At 42.0% G+C, this 15,857-nt stretch overlaps 5 protein-coding genes across 5 annotated transcripts; all 5 read left to right on the forward strand.

Annotated features, from left to right (window-relative positions):
* Nucleotides 1–1,183, forward strand: LOC117137293 (odorant receptor 33a; the record flags this gene model as incomplete). The annotated part of the gene is made up of 2 exons (XM_033298669.1): nt 1–701; nt 769–1,183. Coding segments are annotated over 2 exons (1,116 nt in total), but the record flags the coding sequence as incomplete, so codon positions are not given.
* Nucleotides 1,184–1,628: 445 nt separating this feature from the next.
* Nucleotides 1,629–2,945, forward strand: LOC117150769 (odorant receptor 33b). Its single transcript, XM_033317806.1, has 2 exons — nt 1,629–2,356; nt 2,534–2,945. Exons 1-2 carry the CDS (start codon nt 1,629–1,631, stop codon nt 2,943–2,945), a joined length of 1,140 nt encoding a protein of 379 aa, XP_033173697.1.
* Nucleotides 2,946–3,423: 478 nt separating this feature from the next.
* Nucleotides 3,424–4,657, forward strand: LOC117150768 (odorant receptor 33c). The gene is made up of 2 exons (XM_033317805.1): nt 3,424–4,154; nt 4,234–4,657. Exons 1-2 carry the CDS (start codon nt 3,424–3,426, stop codon nt 4,655–4,657), a joined length of 1,155 nt encoding a protein of 384 aa, XP_033173696.1.
* Nucleotides 4,658–9,650: 4,993 nt separating this feature from the next.
* On the forward strand, nt 9,651–12,283 carry LOC117150767 (trichohyalin). The gene is made up of 2 exons (XM_033317803.1): nt 9,651–9,733; nt 10,486–12,283. The coding sequence occupies exons 1-2, from the start codon at nt 9,725–9,727 to the stop codon at nt 11,896–11,898; spliced, it is 1,422 nt and encodes a 473-aa protein (XP_033173694.1). The 5' UTR covers nt 9,651–9,724; the 3' UTR covers nt 11,899–12,283.
* Nucleotides 12,284–13,423: 1,140 nt separating this feature from the next.
* On the forward strand, nt 13,424–14,000 carry LOC117150184. The gene is made up of 2 exons (XM_033316971.1): nt 13,424–13,506; nt 13,577–14,000. The coding sequence occupies exon 2, from the start codon at nt 13,582–13,584 to the stop codon at nt 13,936–13,938; it is 357 nt and encodes a 118-aa protein (XP_033172862.1). The 5' UTR covers nt 13,424–13,506; nt 13,577–13,581; the 3' UTR covers nt 13,939–14,000.
* The last annotated feature ends 1,857 nt before the right edge of the window (nt 14,001–15,857 follow it).

The raw sequence follows: 15,857 nt of genomic DNA on the forward strand, positions 1-15,857 counted from the left end.
GGGGACAACAATTACGCCTACCCGACTTGGCTATACTGGCGACTTCTGGGAGTCGAAGGCGATTATCCTTTCCGACGGCTAGTGGATTTTACAATCACGTCTTTCATTACGATTTTATTTCCCGTGCATCTTATACTTGGAATGTATAAAAAGCCCAAGATTCAAGTCTTCAGGAGTCTGCATTTCACATCGGAATGCATTTTCTGCACCTATAAGTTTTTCTGTTTTCGTTGGAAACTTAAAGAAATTAAGGCCATCGAAGGACTGCTCCAGGATCTGGATAATCGAGTTGAAAGTGAAGAGGAACGCAACTATTTTGACCAAATTCCAAGTCGTGTGGCTCGAATGCTCTCAAAAAGTTACTTGGTAGCTGCTATATCGGCCATAATCACTGCAACCGTAGCTGGTTTATTTAGTAATGGTCGAAATTTAATGTATCTGGGTTGGTTTCCCTACGATTTTCAAGCAACCTCGCCAATCTATTGGATTAGCTTTTTCTATCAGGCGCTGGGCTCTAGTCTGTTGATTCTGGAAAATCTGGCCAACGATTCATATCCGCCGATCACATTTTGTGTGGTCACTGGACATGTGAGACTATTGTTAATGCGTTTAAGTCGAATTGGTCACGATACAAGGATAACAAGATCGGAAAATACCAGAAAACTCATCGAGGGTATTCAGGATCACCGGAAACTAATGGAGTGAGATTAAAGATTTAAGAGCTAATAATTTTTATTCTTATTGATTAATCGAATGTCTCTTTTCCAGGATAATACGCCTACTTCGCAGCACTTTACATCTTACCCAACTGGGCCAGTTCCTTTCCAGTGGAATCAACATTTCCATAACACTCATCAACATCCTGTTCTTTGCAGAAAACAACTTTGCAATGCTTTATTATGCGGTGTTTTTTGCTGCGATGTTGATAGAACTATTTCCAAGTTGTTACTATGGAACTCTGATGACAATGGAGTTCGATAAGCTACCATACGCCATCTTCTCCAGTAACTGGCTTAAAATGGATAAAAGATACAATCGATCCTTGATAATACTGATGCAACTAACACTGGTTCCAGTGAATATAAAAGCAGGAGGTATTGTTGGCATCGATATGAGTGCATTTTTTGCCACAGTTCAAATGGCATATTCCTTTTACACTTTAGCCTTGTCATTTCGAGTATAGCTCAATAATTTATTTTTCAATATGGTAGCTTTTTCAAAAACAATTAGTTCAATTTTAAAAACCCATATGACATGAATCCAAAATTTTGACTCACCTGATAAACAGCAAACAACACATCAGCAAATATATAATTTATAACGTCCATTTATTGTTCACAGACAACACTCAATTATCTAAATAGAAATGTTACTCTTTTGCACAGGTCCTTGATAAATAAAATATTATTAATGAAAGCAAAAATTTGTATTTACGCTGCCGGCCCCAAATTGTTAACTTCCCAGGCAGTTCTTACCCAAGAAAAGGTGTGAATTGGTCATAGAAAATTATAGGGTTATCAAACTCGCAGTAAATTGATGGGCGTAACGATGTAGGACTATAATTTAGCCATTTAGAAAGCATATTATAAAAGGAGAAATGCCGCAGGACCTTTTCGATTGTTTCGAACATGGATTTAAAACCGCGAGTCATTCGAAGTGAAGATATCTACAGAACCTATTGGTTATATTGGCATCTTTTGGGCCTGGAAAGCAATTTCTTTCTGAATCGTTTGCTGGATTTGGTGATTACAGTTTTCGTAACCATCTGGTATCCAATTCATCTGATTCTGGGACTGTTTATGGATAGATCTTTGGGGGATGTCTGCAAGGGTCTACCAATTACGGCAGCATGCTTTTTCGCCAGCTTTAAGTTTATTTGCTTTCGCATCAAGCTATCTGAGATTAAACAAATCGAAATATTATTTAAAGAGCTGGATCAGCGAGCTTCGAGTCAAGAGGAATGCGAGTTTTTCAATCAAAATACGAGACGTGAGGCGAATTTCATTTGGAAAAGTTTCATTGTGGCCTATGGACTATCGAATATCTCGGCTATAGCATCAGTTCTCTTCGCCGGTGGACATAAGCTATTATATCCCGCCTGGTTTCCATACGATGTGCAGGCCTCGGAACTAATATTTTGGCTAAGTGTAACGTACCAAATTGCCGGAGTAAGTTTGGCCATACTTCAGAATCTAGCCAACGATTCTTATCCACCGATGACATTTTGCGTGGTTGCCGGTCATGTAAGACTTTTGGCTATGCGTTTGAGTAGAATTGGCCAAGGTCCCGAGGAAACAAAGTACTCAACCGGAAAGCAATTAATCGAAAGCATCGAGGATCACCGGAAACTAATGAAGTAATGTACATATAGAATGATTTTAAATAATTATCATTAAATGAACACGTTGTAGGAAAACCATTCTGTTTATTGGGTGTCACGGAAATCTATTTTCTTAAATTTACATTTGATATTAAATACTTCCTTGTATATTTATCATATTGTTTATTTTGTATGTTTATTATTTATTTCCAGAATAGTGGAGTTACTGCGCAGCACTATGAATATTTCGCAGCTCGGCCAGTTTATTTCAAGTGGTGTTAATATTTCCATAACACTAGTAAACATTCTGTTCTTTGCGGATAATAATTTCGCTGTAACCTACTACGGAGTGTACTTCCTATCGATGGTGTTGGAGTTGTTCCCGTGCTGCTATTACGGCACCCTGATATCCGTGGAGATGAACCAGCTGACCTATGCGATTTACTCAAGTAACTGGATGAGTATGGATCGGAGTTACAGCCGCATCCTGCTGATATTCATGCAACTCACCCTGGCGGAAGTGAAGATCAAGGCCGGTGGGATGATTGGCATCGGAATGAACGCCTTCTTTGCTACCGTGCGATTGGCCTACTCCTTCTTCACTTTGGCCATGTCGCTGCGTTAATAAGTGGGCGACCAGCCCAACATGCTGCTGCAGCCAGTCGTTTGGCCCACAAATTTGCATATTCGCTTAATTTTAATTACCACTAATGGCGGCCATTAACGCGCGGCTCATGAAAATTGCATTGGCGGCGTTTAAATGCCATTTAGCGCGGATTATGCACATGAATTTACACTTGAACAAGTAATAAATTATGTTCAAAACTGAAATAAGTGTTTACGTTGGTTGAAAATTATGAAAATGAGTTTTCAATAACTAAAGTTTCTTGTACACAATTGATTTATTTTCAAACACTTTTTAATTAAATAATATTTCAAATATTTCATATTTAGAAGCCTCTATTTTATATATGAATGAAATAAAACTATATGAATATATGAACATTTTCTTGTTCATAGTTATATATTTTCTAGCCGTGTATCCTCTCATGACATCTGCATAAAAGCTTCAGCCTTACTGGGAAATGTGCATTAGGTGAACAATGTTCATTATCGACAGTCTTAGTTTTTATCGTCCTTTTTGGATCTGCATGCGATTGCTGGTACCGACTTTCTTCAAGGATTCCTCGCGTCCTGTCCAGCTGTATGTGGTGTTGCTGCACATCCTGGTCACCTTGTGGTTTCCACTGCACCTGCTGCTGCATCTTCTGCTACTTCCATCTACGGCTGACTTCTTCAAGAACCTGACCATGTCTCTGACTTGTGTGGCCTGCAGTTTGAAGCACGTGGCCCACTTGTACCACTTGCCGCAGATTGTGGAAATCGAATCACTGATCGAGCAGTTAGACACATTTATTGCCAGCGAACAGGAGCATCGCTACTATCAGGATCATGTGCATTGCCATGCTAGACGCTTTACAAGATGTCTCTATATCAGCTTTGGCATGGTCTATGCGGTTTTCCTGTTCGGCGTCTTCGTTCAGGTGATTAGCGGAAAATGGGAACTTCTCTATCCAGCCTATTTCCCATTCGACTTGGAGAGCAATCGCCTTCTCGGCGCAGTGGCCTTGGGTTATCAGGTATTCAGCATGTTAGTTGAAGGCTTCCAGGCGCTGGGAAACGATACCTACACCCCGCTGACATTATGCCTTCTGGCCGGACATATCCATTTGTGGTCCATACGCATGGGTCAACTGGGATACTTCGAGGAGGAGGCGGCGACGAATCATCAGCGTTTGCTGGAGTACATTGAGCAGCATAAACTCTTGGTGCGGTAAGCTCTGATTAACTAACTTATGACAAGAAGATTATTCACTTTAACTGGTTCCCAAAACGATGCACTCAATGTGCAGATTCCACAACCTGGTGAGCCGGACCATCAGCGAAGTGCAACTGGTGCAGCTGGGCGGATGTGGAGCCACTCTGTGCATCATTGTCTCCTATATGCTCTTCTTTGTGGGCGACACCATCTCGCTGGTCTACTACTTGGTTTTCTTCGGAGTGGTCTGCGTGCAGCTCTTTCCCAGCTGCTATTTTGCCAGCGAAGTGGCCGAGGAGGTGGAACGGCTGCCATATGCGATCTTCTCCAGCAGATGGTACGATCAATCGCGGGATCATCGATTCGATTTGCTTATCTTTACACAATTAACACTGGGAAACCGGGGGTGGGTCATCAAGGCAGGAGGTCTCATCGAGCTGAATTTGAATGCCTTTTTCGCCACCCTGAAGATGGCCTATTCCCTCTTTGCCGTTGTGGTGCGGGCAAAGGGTATATAGAGAGTCTGTTTAATTAAATGGATTTCACGACCCGGCCAGCCAGTATTGTTATTGATTCTGGCCCCCCTGAAATTGGCCAAAAGTGGAGCAATCAACGCGGGAAAATGAAATTTCATTAATTGGCCCCGTCGCGATACGCAAATAAACAGTTTGCCACACGGAAAATCTGATGTTTTCAACGAACAACAATGGCACATTATAGTTAAATGAATTGTTTACGATACACAATTTCGATTCTGATTTCTGTTTGTATATTTTGTTGCTGTAATCCTTGCATAAATCTCAATGGAATCAGACTGCTTTGTGTTGCTGTAATTAAAATAAAAAATTGTACGCCAATCAATAAAAAAGTATAAAAGAAGTTGTATTTTTTCATAGTCTGAAAATTGCCCTTGAAATTGTTTTATTATCACTTTCAATTCATAGCCTATTGGTTTTGGGTAAATGGCAAATATCTCCCATTTGGTTTGTCGTATCGTATTTTTTTATTTTTTCTGTTTATTAACTTTTGACGAGAGACCCAGAATTTTTCATTTAGGGCCATTTTGGGGCACCCACAAGTGTGTACGTGATGCAAACACATTTTCGGTTGCTTTGCCTTTTTTATCCGATGAATTTAATCAAACTTGAAAGCCTCGGCGAATCGATGCTCAATTTTTAAGCACCCGCAGCTCACACGCACATTATATGACTGATTTTTAATTAAAACTCTTACCAAGCGGGAATAATTGAATTCTGAAATGTTTCCACTGCATTAAGTTTCGCTCTTTCTTGATAGCAAATTATTGGGCATACCCTAGAACTTAAAGTATAATCACGAATTGGTTTGGAAAAATACTCAAGCCATAACTTCAAATTTCTTAAATTATATATAATAATAAGTACAACTGTAATAATTAATCTTCAATTCTTTACGACTTAAATTTTTGATACGTGACCTGTTAAATTTGCAGATGCACTTTTTTTTGGTCAACACGCAATGGAAAGTTGTGTATCTCACTTGACTTATTTATTTATTTATTATTATATTTTTAAATAAAGCATCCGCGAATAAGTTTAAGTGAATCGACGTGGATGCTGTGAAGATGAATCGTGATAGCATCTCGAAACTGGAAGCCCCTTGCAACGTGAACATGCCGCCGTGGAAATGAGAAATATATTTAAAAATATTTCAGTGGACGGCGAGCCTTTTGCTCGAAATGCAAATGAGGAAAAGCCCTTGGCGTTGCATGCCGGAAAAGTGCGATGGACAACGGACTGCATAAGTGTCCAGGAAAGCGGCGCCGGACAAACGTTGGCGCACACTTGTCCAAGGACTCGTGGCAAGAAGGAGTGGGATGTGGCCAAGGACACGCAGCGCAACGCTACCGCGGCAATTTATTGATGCCAACGCAACGATGAGTGTGTGAACAAATTGCCTGAAGTGATGTCAATGATACACTGAGCTTCAAGTTTTAGAAGCTTTATTAAATTATTGAAAATTTACTATACAAAATAAATTTATAAATGCATCATTTGTTTAGTTTTATGTAATGACTTGTTATTTTGTTTGTTCTGCTGCTAACCAAAACATAGTGATCTCCTCAAAACGCACACATTTCTCTCAGTGCAGTGTGAGGATAAGGGGTTGTGTCGGTAAAATTTGTCGCCAACAGATGGCGCTATCTGTCGAACGCATAGAGCCCAAGCAACCATTAAAATATCCCCCCAGCAACACTTTGCGTCATTATTGAAAGCAATTTCCCACGGCAAATAGAAAATCGAAAAACAAAACCGAATCGAGTAAGAATGCGAAAAAATGAAATGGAATGAAATAAAATAGAATCACACAGAGGACAGTAGAAAATGCGACAAATGTGGGGGCTCAAGCCGCAGCTTAGAGGCCGATGCGCGAATATTGCGCATACGCCATCCCAGGGAGCAGCACTCAAAATACAGTCCACACCATCTAGGAGCCCAACCATGCGAGTCACCCATTTAGGCCCATCCATAGAGTTGGGAGCCACAGCAGGCCCAATTGCTGGAGGTGATTTAACTTTTTCTGCATGCCATTCATTTCCTTTTCAATAGCACAAAAGCACACAGACACCGAGCGGCGAGAGATGGCAGAAATATTGTTGGCATACTTTTTCAAGTGTTTCCTGCCTTCCTGCATGTTGTCCTTGCTCCTGGCTGATGGCGACCGGCTCCTCGCGCCGCACTCCTGGCTCTGATGTTTATTTTAACTTTTGGCATTTTGTGCGCGAACCGGGGGGAATTTCGCCTGCCTGAAATAGGAAAGTAAAACAAAAAGCGGTTAAACAAAATATGAAAAATAAATTGAAACACTCAACCAAACCCCGGCTGTCTGTCTAAAAAGTCCCCGTTGAGGCTTCCACTCAATCAGAGTCCTGGCATTGGTGGCATCAGACCGAAAAGCCATGCACCTCCTGTACATAAAAGTAGATCTGAGATCTGGTCACGAGTTCTCCCACCACAGATTGAATTGCCTTCTCTGGCCGAAAAACGCAATTTGATTGCCAAGCCCAGCGGAATTCGGAATGGGGATGCCCAACTAAGGCAATCACACTTTTCGTTGCATTTTGCTTTGCTTCTGGGTGTTGCATATTCCACCAAAGTCAACAGAATGCGATTACAATCAGTTAATATATACAGTTCTTTATTTTAAATAAAAAAACAGCATTGATGTTCAAGCTAACTAGTAATTTTAAAGCTGAATATATATATAATTTTTATCACTAGCTGTAACCTATTCAAAATATATTTTCATGCCCTTCTTAATTCCAATTTCCTTTTTTAAATATTGCATTTAATTGCAATACAATTTAATTGAAACAAACAAAACCAAACCAGCAGATACACAAGAAACTTAATTGAAATTACGGTGGCAATTGCATGTGATTTTTAATGAACGCTAATACAGTGAATGTGTCGACTCTAATTGCCTTTTGGCAGTTGCAAATGGTGAGAAATTGTTGAGCGCATTTTCTGTATCGAATGAAAAAGTGAAAAATGATTAATTACCCCCCGGCAAATTGGCCCGACGTACTCGGCGCAGGGATAGGGATTTTCCATGTACAACTGCATTGCGATTCGTGTCGGAATTGGCAAAACTATTTTCCCATTCCACACGGCCAACTCAATTACAACGTGGCCGACTGTCGGCTGTTGGGCATTCAATTTTCCCCCCGTCCAGCGAGAAAAACAAGCGGAAAACGCGCATCAAAGACAAACAGAGCTGGCGATGTGTGGGGCAGGGTTAGGGAAAACTGGGGTGTTGCAAAGGGGGGTAGTTTGGGTTGGGTGTTTGGAAAAAGTGTCCAACATGTTGGACAACCGAACTGGCGGCGCCTAAAACTATGCTCCACGGCATGAATAACAGAGCGGATCAGGTCTTTAGCTTTTTGCGCTGTTTTTGCACTGCGAAAAAATATAAAATCTTTCAGTTCTCAAGAGGTTTTGGGGACTAAGTTAGTGAATTTTCTAGCAAGCTGTAAACTCTTAAGATTGAACCTTTATGTTAACTTATTAATTACATAATTATTCAATTAGACAATTGAATTTTCTTTGTTTTTCCTGTGTAGTGCCACTTCTGCTCTTACTCTTGTATTTTAGTCATGCATGACAATTTTTTCCAGCCAGTTGCCTGTGCTTTTTTGCTTTGGGTTTTCCTTTGGCTCGGCTCCTGTTATTGTTGGGGCCCCTTTGTTTGGATCACGTTGAAGATTTCTTTTTGTTTACGAACGCACTGACACAGATGTTCTGGGTTGATGTTTTGGCCCCCACTTTTGTTTTTGCAGCTGATAAAGTTAGTACGCATCCGAAAGCCGACTTATTAATGTGTCCAACTCATATATGAGTGTCTCATAAAAGATTACTTTAAGGTCGAGCACATTAATCGCTGGGTATAGATTTTACTGATAGCTGCTGACACACTATTTGTCAGTTTTTATTGCTGTTGTAAAGCAAACCATTGAATAATCAGTACTGAGTCATTGACTCTTTGTTTAACTTACAATCAGTTACTATTTGTGGTCACTGGCTTGCTTTTCCTGATTCTAGCAATCTTAATTCTATAGAAATTTAAAAGACTAATAACATTATGAAAAAATATCGAAAAATAGTTCAAATGTGGGCGTGGTAGGGAGTTAGAGTGGGCGTGCCAAAAAATTTGATAGAAATTTACAATTACGACTCTTAATAAAATCCAAATTGGAAAACAGACAGAGCTGTGTAATTCCCTACATCATAAATCAATCGCCTGGATTGCGTGAAACAAGGAAGCCCCCCAAAAACCCACATCCGTTGACCAGATATATGCACTTCCTACGAACTATCTACGCAAAAGACAACAAATGAGCCACAGCTCTCGTTACTACGCATGATGATGAAAAACCTGTCGGATAATGATGAATCCGAGATAATCGATAAAGTGTGCCTGGTTACAGGGGAAGTCCATTAAGGTGACCGTTCCAGCCCGGAGCCTCTTTTACTTACTTGTGGTCAGCTATCGAATTTCCCCCTTTTTTTTGCCTCCTATGCCAACGCCTGGTTTCTAATTTTTTTGTGGAGCATTTTGCAATCGGATCTCATTCGGATGGAGGAGGGATTACAAAATTTCAAATTCATGAGACCGAAGCGCCACAAAGACAGGCCTATTTCCAATTTCCGTACGCAATGTTTGCTGGCCGTTTTCATAAGCGTCAACCGATTTGCCGCCCACTTCCAGCGCCCACATCGGTTTTGGACCAGTGGGTGACGATTTCGCACTGCAATGGCTCAAAAGTGAATGCTGCAGTGCAGCTCCAATTAATCTGCATCTGTATCTGTGTATCAGTGCCTCGGGAAGGTCATTTGTAACCTTAACTAAACAAATTTGAAAGCTGGTGGCCGGCATATCAGGTGTGGTCTGGTTCTGGCGATGGCCCTTTTATGCCCTGTCGTTATAAAATGGCCAGTGGGCGTTGGTGGTGGCATCAGTTCGCCATCGGCAGCAAACGGGAAACAGCAGCAGTAGCCAAACAAATAACCAGCAGCCAACTAGTCGTATACTTAACGTCAGCAGCCATGAAACGGGTAAGTTTTCCGTCAACCGCTGCCGGCCATAAATATTCGTTGTTGTTCTGCCGCCATGTAAATCCGGCAAAGTGAAAGTTGGGGCCATAAATCAGGATAATCAAAAATACAAAACGGTAAGGGCCATAGCGTTTTAGGCCAATTTAAAAGCCCAGAGATGTGGCATAAGCCAAATGGAAATCAACCGCGCTTGGTTGGGGATAAAAACAAGTATAAAAACGATAGGATAATATATTATGTTTTGCATATATTTGGATAATCATTTTTCCTGCCATTTTTAACTCAATAATTTTTCGTTCATTGTGAAAAAAGAGAACACAAAAAAATTGAGTAGATGAAAATTTAACTAAAATATTTTCTAAAATGCAGAAATCATTTAATAAGTTATTAAATTTGTCACAGAGTAAATGATATTTAACTTTAAACCATTCAAGATTATTTGCTATTTCAATGTGGAAAATTTATTATTTAGCTACCATCAGCCATCAGTGTATTTTATACTATTGTTCCAAACAACTGAGCTTATTCTTTTTGTAAACTTGACAGCCAATAGAGTCAGACAAACCAACAAATCCCAACAACTTTTTGTTCAGTAACAAGAATCGCCTGTTGTCGTTTTTAATTTATGACCCTCGCAACTAACAAATAAAAAGGGAAAGCCATTGTGGAATGACAAATTGATGAGGCCAATGGGTGATTTATACCGGATAACTATTTAATTCGAATCCTGTGCGAATCCTTTCCAATTCCAGACATACTTGTTGCTCTGCCTGAGTCTCCTCACCTGCAATGTGGCCAACTCGGCATACCTGCGTCCCATCGATCTTAGCCAGCTCGCCAAGTCCTCCAACCTTCAGCAGCAACAGCAGCTGCGTGGGGATCTGAACCGAGATGATAACAACGATGACGATGATGCCACCACCTTGGCACCCAATTCCAATGAGGATTACGACAGTCGTCCCCAGTACAGTTTTGCCTATGACGTGAGGGACTCGCTGACCGGCGATGACAAGCGGCAGGAGGAGAAGCGCGATGGCGACCTGGTCAAGGGTCAGTACTCCCTGATCGAACCCGATGGCACCCGTCGCATTGTGGAGTACACGGCCGATGATGTGAGTGGCTTCAATGCCATTGTGTCCAAGCAGCGTCTGGATGAGCAGCAGCAGCAGCAGCAGCAAAGGCTCTCCGCCTCCACTTCGCCCCGTTTCAACAGCCTCGAGGAACTTCAGACCCGTCTCACCGCCCAGGCCATTGCGGAAGCCCGATCTCTGGTGGAAGCCCAACAGGCCAGCCAACTCCAGCTGGAGGCGCAGAATCGTCGGGAATCTGAGAATCAGGCTCGCAACCAGGCCCAACAGCTCATGGAGCAGTTCCAGCAGCAGGTGCAACAGCAGGAGCAGCAGCGTCTGCAGCAAGAGCAGCAATTGAGGGATCTGCAGCGCCTCCAGGAGCAGCGGGATCGCGAGGAGCGTGATCGTGAGCAGCGGGAGCGGGAGCAGCGTGAGCGGGAACAGCGTGAGCGCCAGCAGCGGGAACAGGAACTCCGGGAACGGGAGCTGCGCGAGCGTGAACTCCGTGATCGTGAACTCCGGGATCGGGAACAGCGGGATCGGGAGCAGCGTGACCGCGAGGATCGCCGCCAGCAAGCGGATCGTCGTCAGAGTCAGAACCAGCGATTGCTCGACCAGCAGACCCTACTCCTCGCCCAAAGCCTGCCCAGCATTCAGGCCACCGTGGTCTCCCATCCACCCACTTTGCTCGCCTCCCGCCTGCCCGGCAGCACCACCACCAGCTCCTCGAGGACTACCACTCTGCTGACCAGGGAACGCGATCTTGAGGCCTGGCGCCAGTTGCCCAATGCTCGCATCACCATCGATCGCAGCTCCCAACCGCTGATCCTTAGTCAGCCGTCCAGTGCCACCGTTCAGGCTCAGCTGATCAGTTCGCCACTGCTTTTGGAGTCCGGAAACCTCAACGGATTGATAAGCACCCGGCTGAATGGCAATGCTGCACGAGCTGGAGCCGCCTTGAGTTGGTCCAATGGACGCCGTCTGCTGAACAACGATCTCTGGCAGCTGGACAGACTGGATGACCGTGCAGATAGTCGGCGGGAGAGCGAGGAGTTGCGTTCCAACAGCGCCGAACGTCGCTCCAAGAACTGGTAGATACTCCAGAAAAGCGAGATGACTCAACCCAATCTTCAACTGAACTCATACGAAACTCCAACCAGCGACCTCAGCGATCTGCCAACCGGACCACGAATATGTTTAGACTATAAGTTCTAGATCGAATCTAGCCTAGAATCGGGGATTTTGGTAATTCTCTCAGCTTTTCGTCCCATCTAATGCATACAGCAAACTCTGCCAAGAATCTAACCCAGCTCTAACGCTTTCCATTCCGCTAACTTTAGTCTTAAGTTTAATTGTTTTTGTGTTACTCTATAGTTAGTCAACTGCATCAATGTGAAAATGTAAAAAAAAAATAAACCAGATTATTCAAGGAAGGCTGCTGGACTTCAACGAAGTCGGCATGCTCTTTTGCAAAACTTAATTCGTGTCCACTTGCCAATTAAGTTCGGCTAACTTACCAGCACCAGATTTGAGCGTCGTCCACAGGTGGTAAAAGGATTTTTCGTTTTGGCTCTTGCACTCCTTCTGGCCAACTAACCAAAGCCAGTTGACCCTAATCGCCTTTCATGGACTCTGACACTTTGGTCATGGATGCTGCACTTTCACACACTAGTTTCGCCCCTCGCCCACTTTCCTGCCTCACAATTCAACCTTCATGGACACGTGTGCACGCAACTTGGCCATAAACCCTGGAGCCAAGTTTCCTTGGGACAGGCAGCCGAATGGCTACAAATTTTTTAATAATAAACAGCGGGGAGGGAATGCTGAAAGTTTTCTGCTCCATTCCATAAAGTTTGTCTCGTGTACACTTAAAAATAAAGTTGCACTTGAGTGTTTGACTTGGGAAGGGAGGAAAGGTTAGCTTTGCTGTGGTTGTTAGGATGCCAAGGCAATAACAAAGTGGCAAAAGGTAATGAAAACCAGTCGGTGGCGAATGAAAATTGTGGTCGGGTGAAAACCACATCGATTGGGAGATTGCGGGAAATACTTAGTAAATTCCCAAGCTTAACTTTGTACACATTTTGATTTAAGTTTTAAGGTGTTAATAAATCTGATTAAGCAACCATTTATTTTGAATGGGGAAATCTAGTGTATTCATTGAAATAAAAACGTTGCTTTTATTTGCCAGCTTTTAAGTCCTTTTGAAGCCCCAGATTAGAAGGCAGAAATAAATTTCACTATTTTCACCAGTTTCGTACCAAAACAAATAAATACGCTTAATACTGATTTTAGAATTAAATCTCGTATACAACTTGCTAAGCTTTAAACTAATGACAAGCTGCACAACTTTAGCGCCTCAGCGACATCGGTTAACGTCAAAATTTGGTAAATTAAATAAAAAGCCCTTGGTGAAGTGACATGGTGAGCTACTTGCAGCTGTTGTGCATGACGCAAGTGAGTCCTCGCCAGGAAATCACTTAAAAGTTCATCAAAAGCGCAGCCCGACTGGTTGCCTTAAGCCCTTCGGCTTGACAATGGGCTTGACATGGGCAGAAGGAAAAGCGGGAAAAGAAAAACAAGTGCTGAAGAACTGGGAAACAGTTTGCCTGCGCTGCGAATGTCAAGTCCGTGGCACACAAACAAAGCAGCACACAAAAACCGATTTCGAGCTCAGAGCTCAAAAAACGAGAAAAAACGTAGCTAGTAAGTGAACCCTCTTGACTTTTGGACATCACCCCGAAAAACCTCTACTACTTCCTGTCTCCGTTTCTAGGAAAAATGTTGACCACAATGAGAGGCAGCGCAAAGAAACTATCCAACTGGCCACTGACCCATTTTCGCAGATTCCCGACTTTGATTAAATCCTACGCAAGTCCCGAAGAAAAATTTGAGCAAAAACCTGAGGAAGTGGACGGTGTGTCCAATATGAAGCTACCCTACTTTATAAGCCCAAAATGTGTTCAAAATCAGGATCAACTGGTTGATGGGCAGACTAAAATGTTCACATACAACTATCACTCATTTTCGATTTACGACTTAAATGAAGCTACTCTTCGCGCCAAACAATCAGCAGATGAGTACTCAAAGAGAATTGATGAGTTGCAAAAGCGAAAGATTGAATATGTAAACAAGTAGTTGGTGACAAAAATCTCATAAATAAATAAACCATGATATCATACAAATAGGATTTAATTATATACTTACTATTAAAGCTAGGAATATTCAAAATATTAATGTTCACAGAACACAAGTGAAAATAATTTCAAATGAATAAACTCACCGCAGCCTAGTAAGGCAGACAGCTAAACTCACCATTTTGGTTGGTTTCTATGCTAAGCGCTTCATAGGCTCCAACCAAAACAGTTTGACAGCCACTGAATTTCAAACCAACTCTTTCCGTTCTTTTTGCCTTGAGATTTTAACTTCAACTTGCAATTTGAATTGTTAATAAATTTGTATCAGAAATTCGCATAAAATCAATCAACACGCAACGAGATCTGTGGAAGGGGGTGGCATAACGGAAACTCGAATCGGGAACGGGGTTGCTGCACAAATTCAGGGACAACCCAAACCAACGGAATACCAAAACAAAAACCGATCTTTGGATTCTGATTTAGGGATATCTACGTAGATCCGCCTTCGAGGTCGTCACACATTGACGCAATACGAGAGCTGAGCTATCAGTGATATCAGAGATCTTTGGAACTGAAAACAACCGGGTATCTGTTTTGCATTGTGAGATCTATGAACCGATATCAAGAGTCATTGCCATCACGTGTACGCCGCTTACTAATTAGCACTAGGAAATTCCCCGAAGCTCCAGAGAGAGCGAGTATCTGAAAAACAGAGAGAACTACTATCTGAGTATCTGGTTCTAAGGGCTTCTCTGGCTCGTTTCAGATATTACTTAATTGCCAGCTAATCGAAATCAGCGCATGCTTCCTATTAATTGGGGGTTTTATTCTAGATATTGGTTCTTCACAAGATTCTGTTGTAATGAAATAATTATTATTTTATTTCGGATTTGTACAACTAATATATATCAGTAACCCCTTTTGTGTGTGATTCCTACTAATTGGCATATTAGTAAGTACAAGATGTACTTACATATTCATATGCTGGGTAATAACTTTTTTAAGCTGATTTTTTTTATACAATGCAAGTTGATTTTGAAATATATATATAAAATATTATATTTTTCCAACATTTTACTCTGTCCAAATTTCAATATTCTTTAAATATATATATAAATATTAATAATATATACCATTTAACTGTTTAAACCAAATGTGGAAACAGTTGGTAAAACAAATTAAACAGAACAATTTCTCATATTATTCGCAACGAATTTTGTTTCCAACTTTAGGACATAATTATCATACCGCATGCTAGTGGGAAATACATACATATAAAAAAAATATAAGAAAACCTCTGAGCCGCCAAAAGCTGTTGGGCACACGATGCGCCTCGTTTTGCAGGCATTTAAGCTGAAAATTGCTGCTAAAATATTTGCACACTCCACAAGCTGCAGCTTAATGTTGTTGCTGTTGTTGTTGTGCTTGTTGTTGCTGGTTGATGTGTCGCTGTTGTTGTTGTAGTTGCTGTTTTTGTAGCTCTTGGCCAGCTGCATTGATGCGTCGCCAAATGTTTACCCTAAGCCTATAACTGCAGTCAGCTCGCCGGCTGGCCTTCTCTTTCCCACATAGGTGAATGGCTACACTGAGGGAAAATACAGATAGATGCAGATGATGCAATGAAGTGGAAGACGTACCTAACAGAGTTTTATAGAAAACCATTTGTACAAAAGCGATTGTACGACAGATGATATTTAAAACTACTTGTATATTATTGAAGGTATTATTTATTTTTCGTAGTGTAAGCTATTGCTCTCGCCTGCGATCTATGCCTGGCATACAAAATGCATCTAATTTTGGGCCTAACGACAACTTGTCGCTTGTCATGGCCTCCTGGCCCGAGTCGCGTTGCTGCGGCTGTTATTGTTGTTGATGCCGCTGCCTCATCATCATTTGCAACTGCTGGCAGCAACGGAGCAA

This window comes from Drosophila mauritiana, chromosome 2L, assembly GCF_004382145.1.
Source record: "Drosophila mauritiana strain mau12 chromosome 2L, ASM438214v1, whole genome shotgun sequence".
Classification (NCBI taxonomy): Eukaryota; Metazoa; Arthropoda; class Insecta; order Diptera; family Drosophilidae; genus Drosophila; species Drosophila mauritiana.

Excerpts from the sequence above, each read along its gene's own strand:
- LOC117150769 (XM_033317806.1), top strand. The coding sequence starts at position 1,629 with ATGGATTTAAAACCGCGAGTCATTCGAAGTGAAGATATCTACAGAACC. Across the intron at positions 2,357-2,533 it reads GATCACCGGAAACTAATGAA|AATAGTGGAGTTACTGCGCA; the intron begins GTAATGTACATA and ends ATTTATTTCCAG.
- LOC117150768 (XM_033317805.1), top strand. The coding sequence starts at position 3,424 with ATGTTCATTATCGACAGTCTTAGTTTTTATCGTCCTTTTTGGATCTGC. Across the intron at positions 4,155-4,233 it reads CAGCATAAACTCTTGGTGCG|ATTCCACAACCTGGTGAGCC; the intron begins GTAAGCTCTGAT and ends CTCAATGTGCAG.
- LOC117150184 (XM_033316971.1), top strand. The coding sequence starts at position 13,582 with ATGTTGACCACAATGAGAGGCAGCGCAAAGAAACTATCCAACTGGCCA.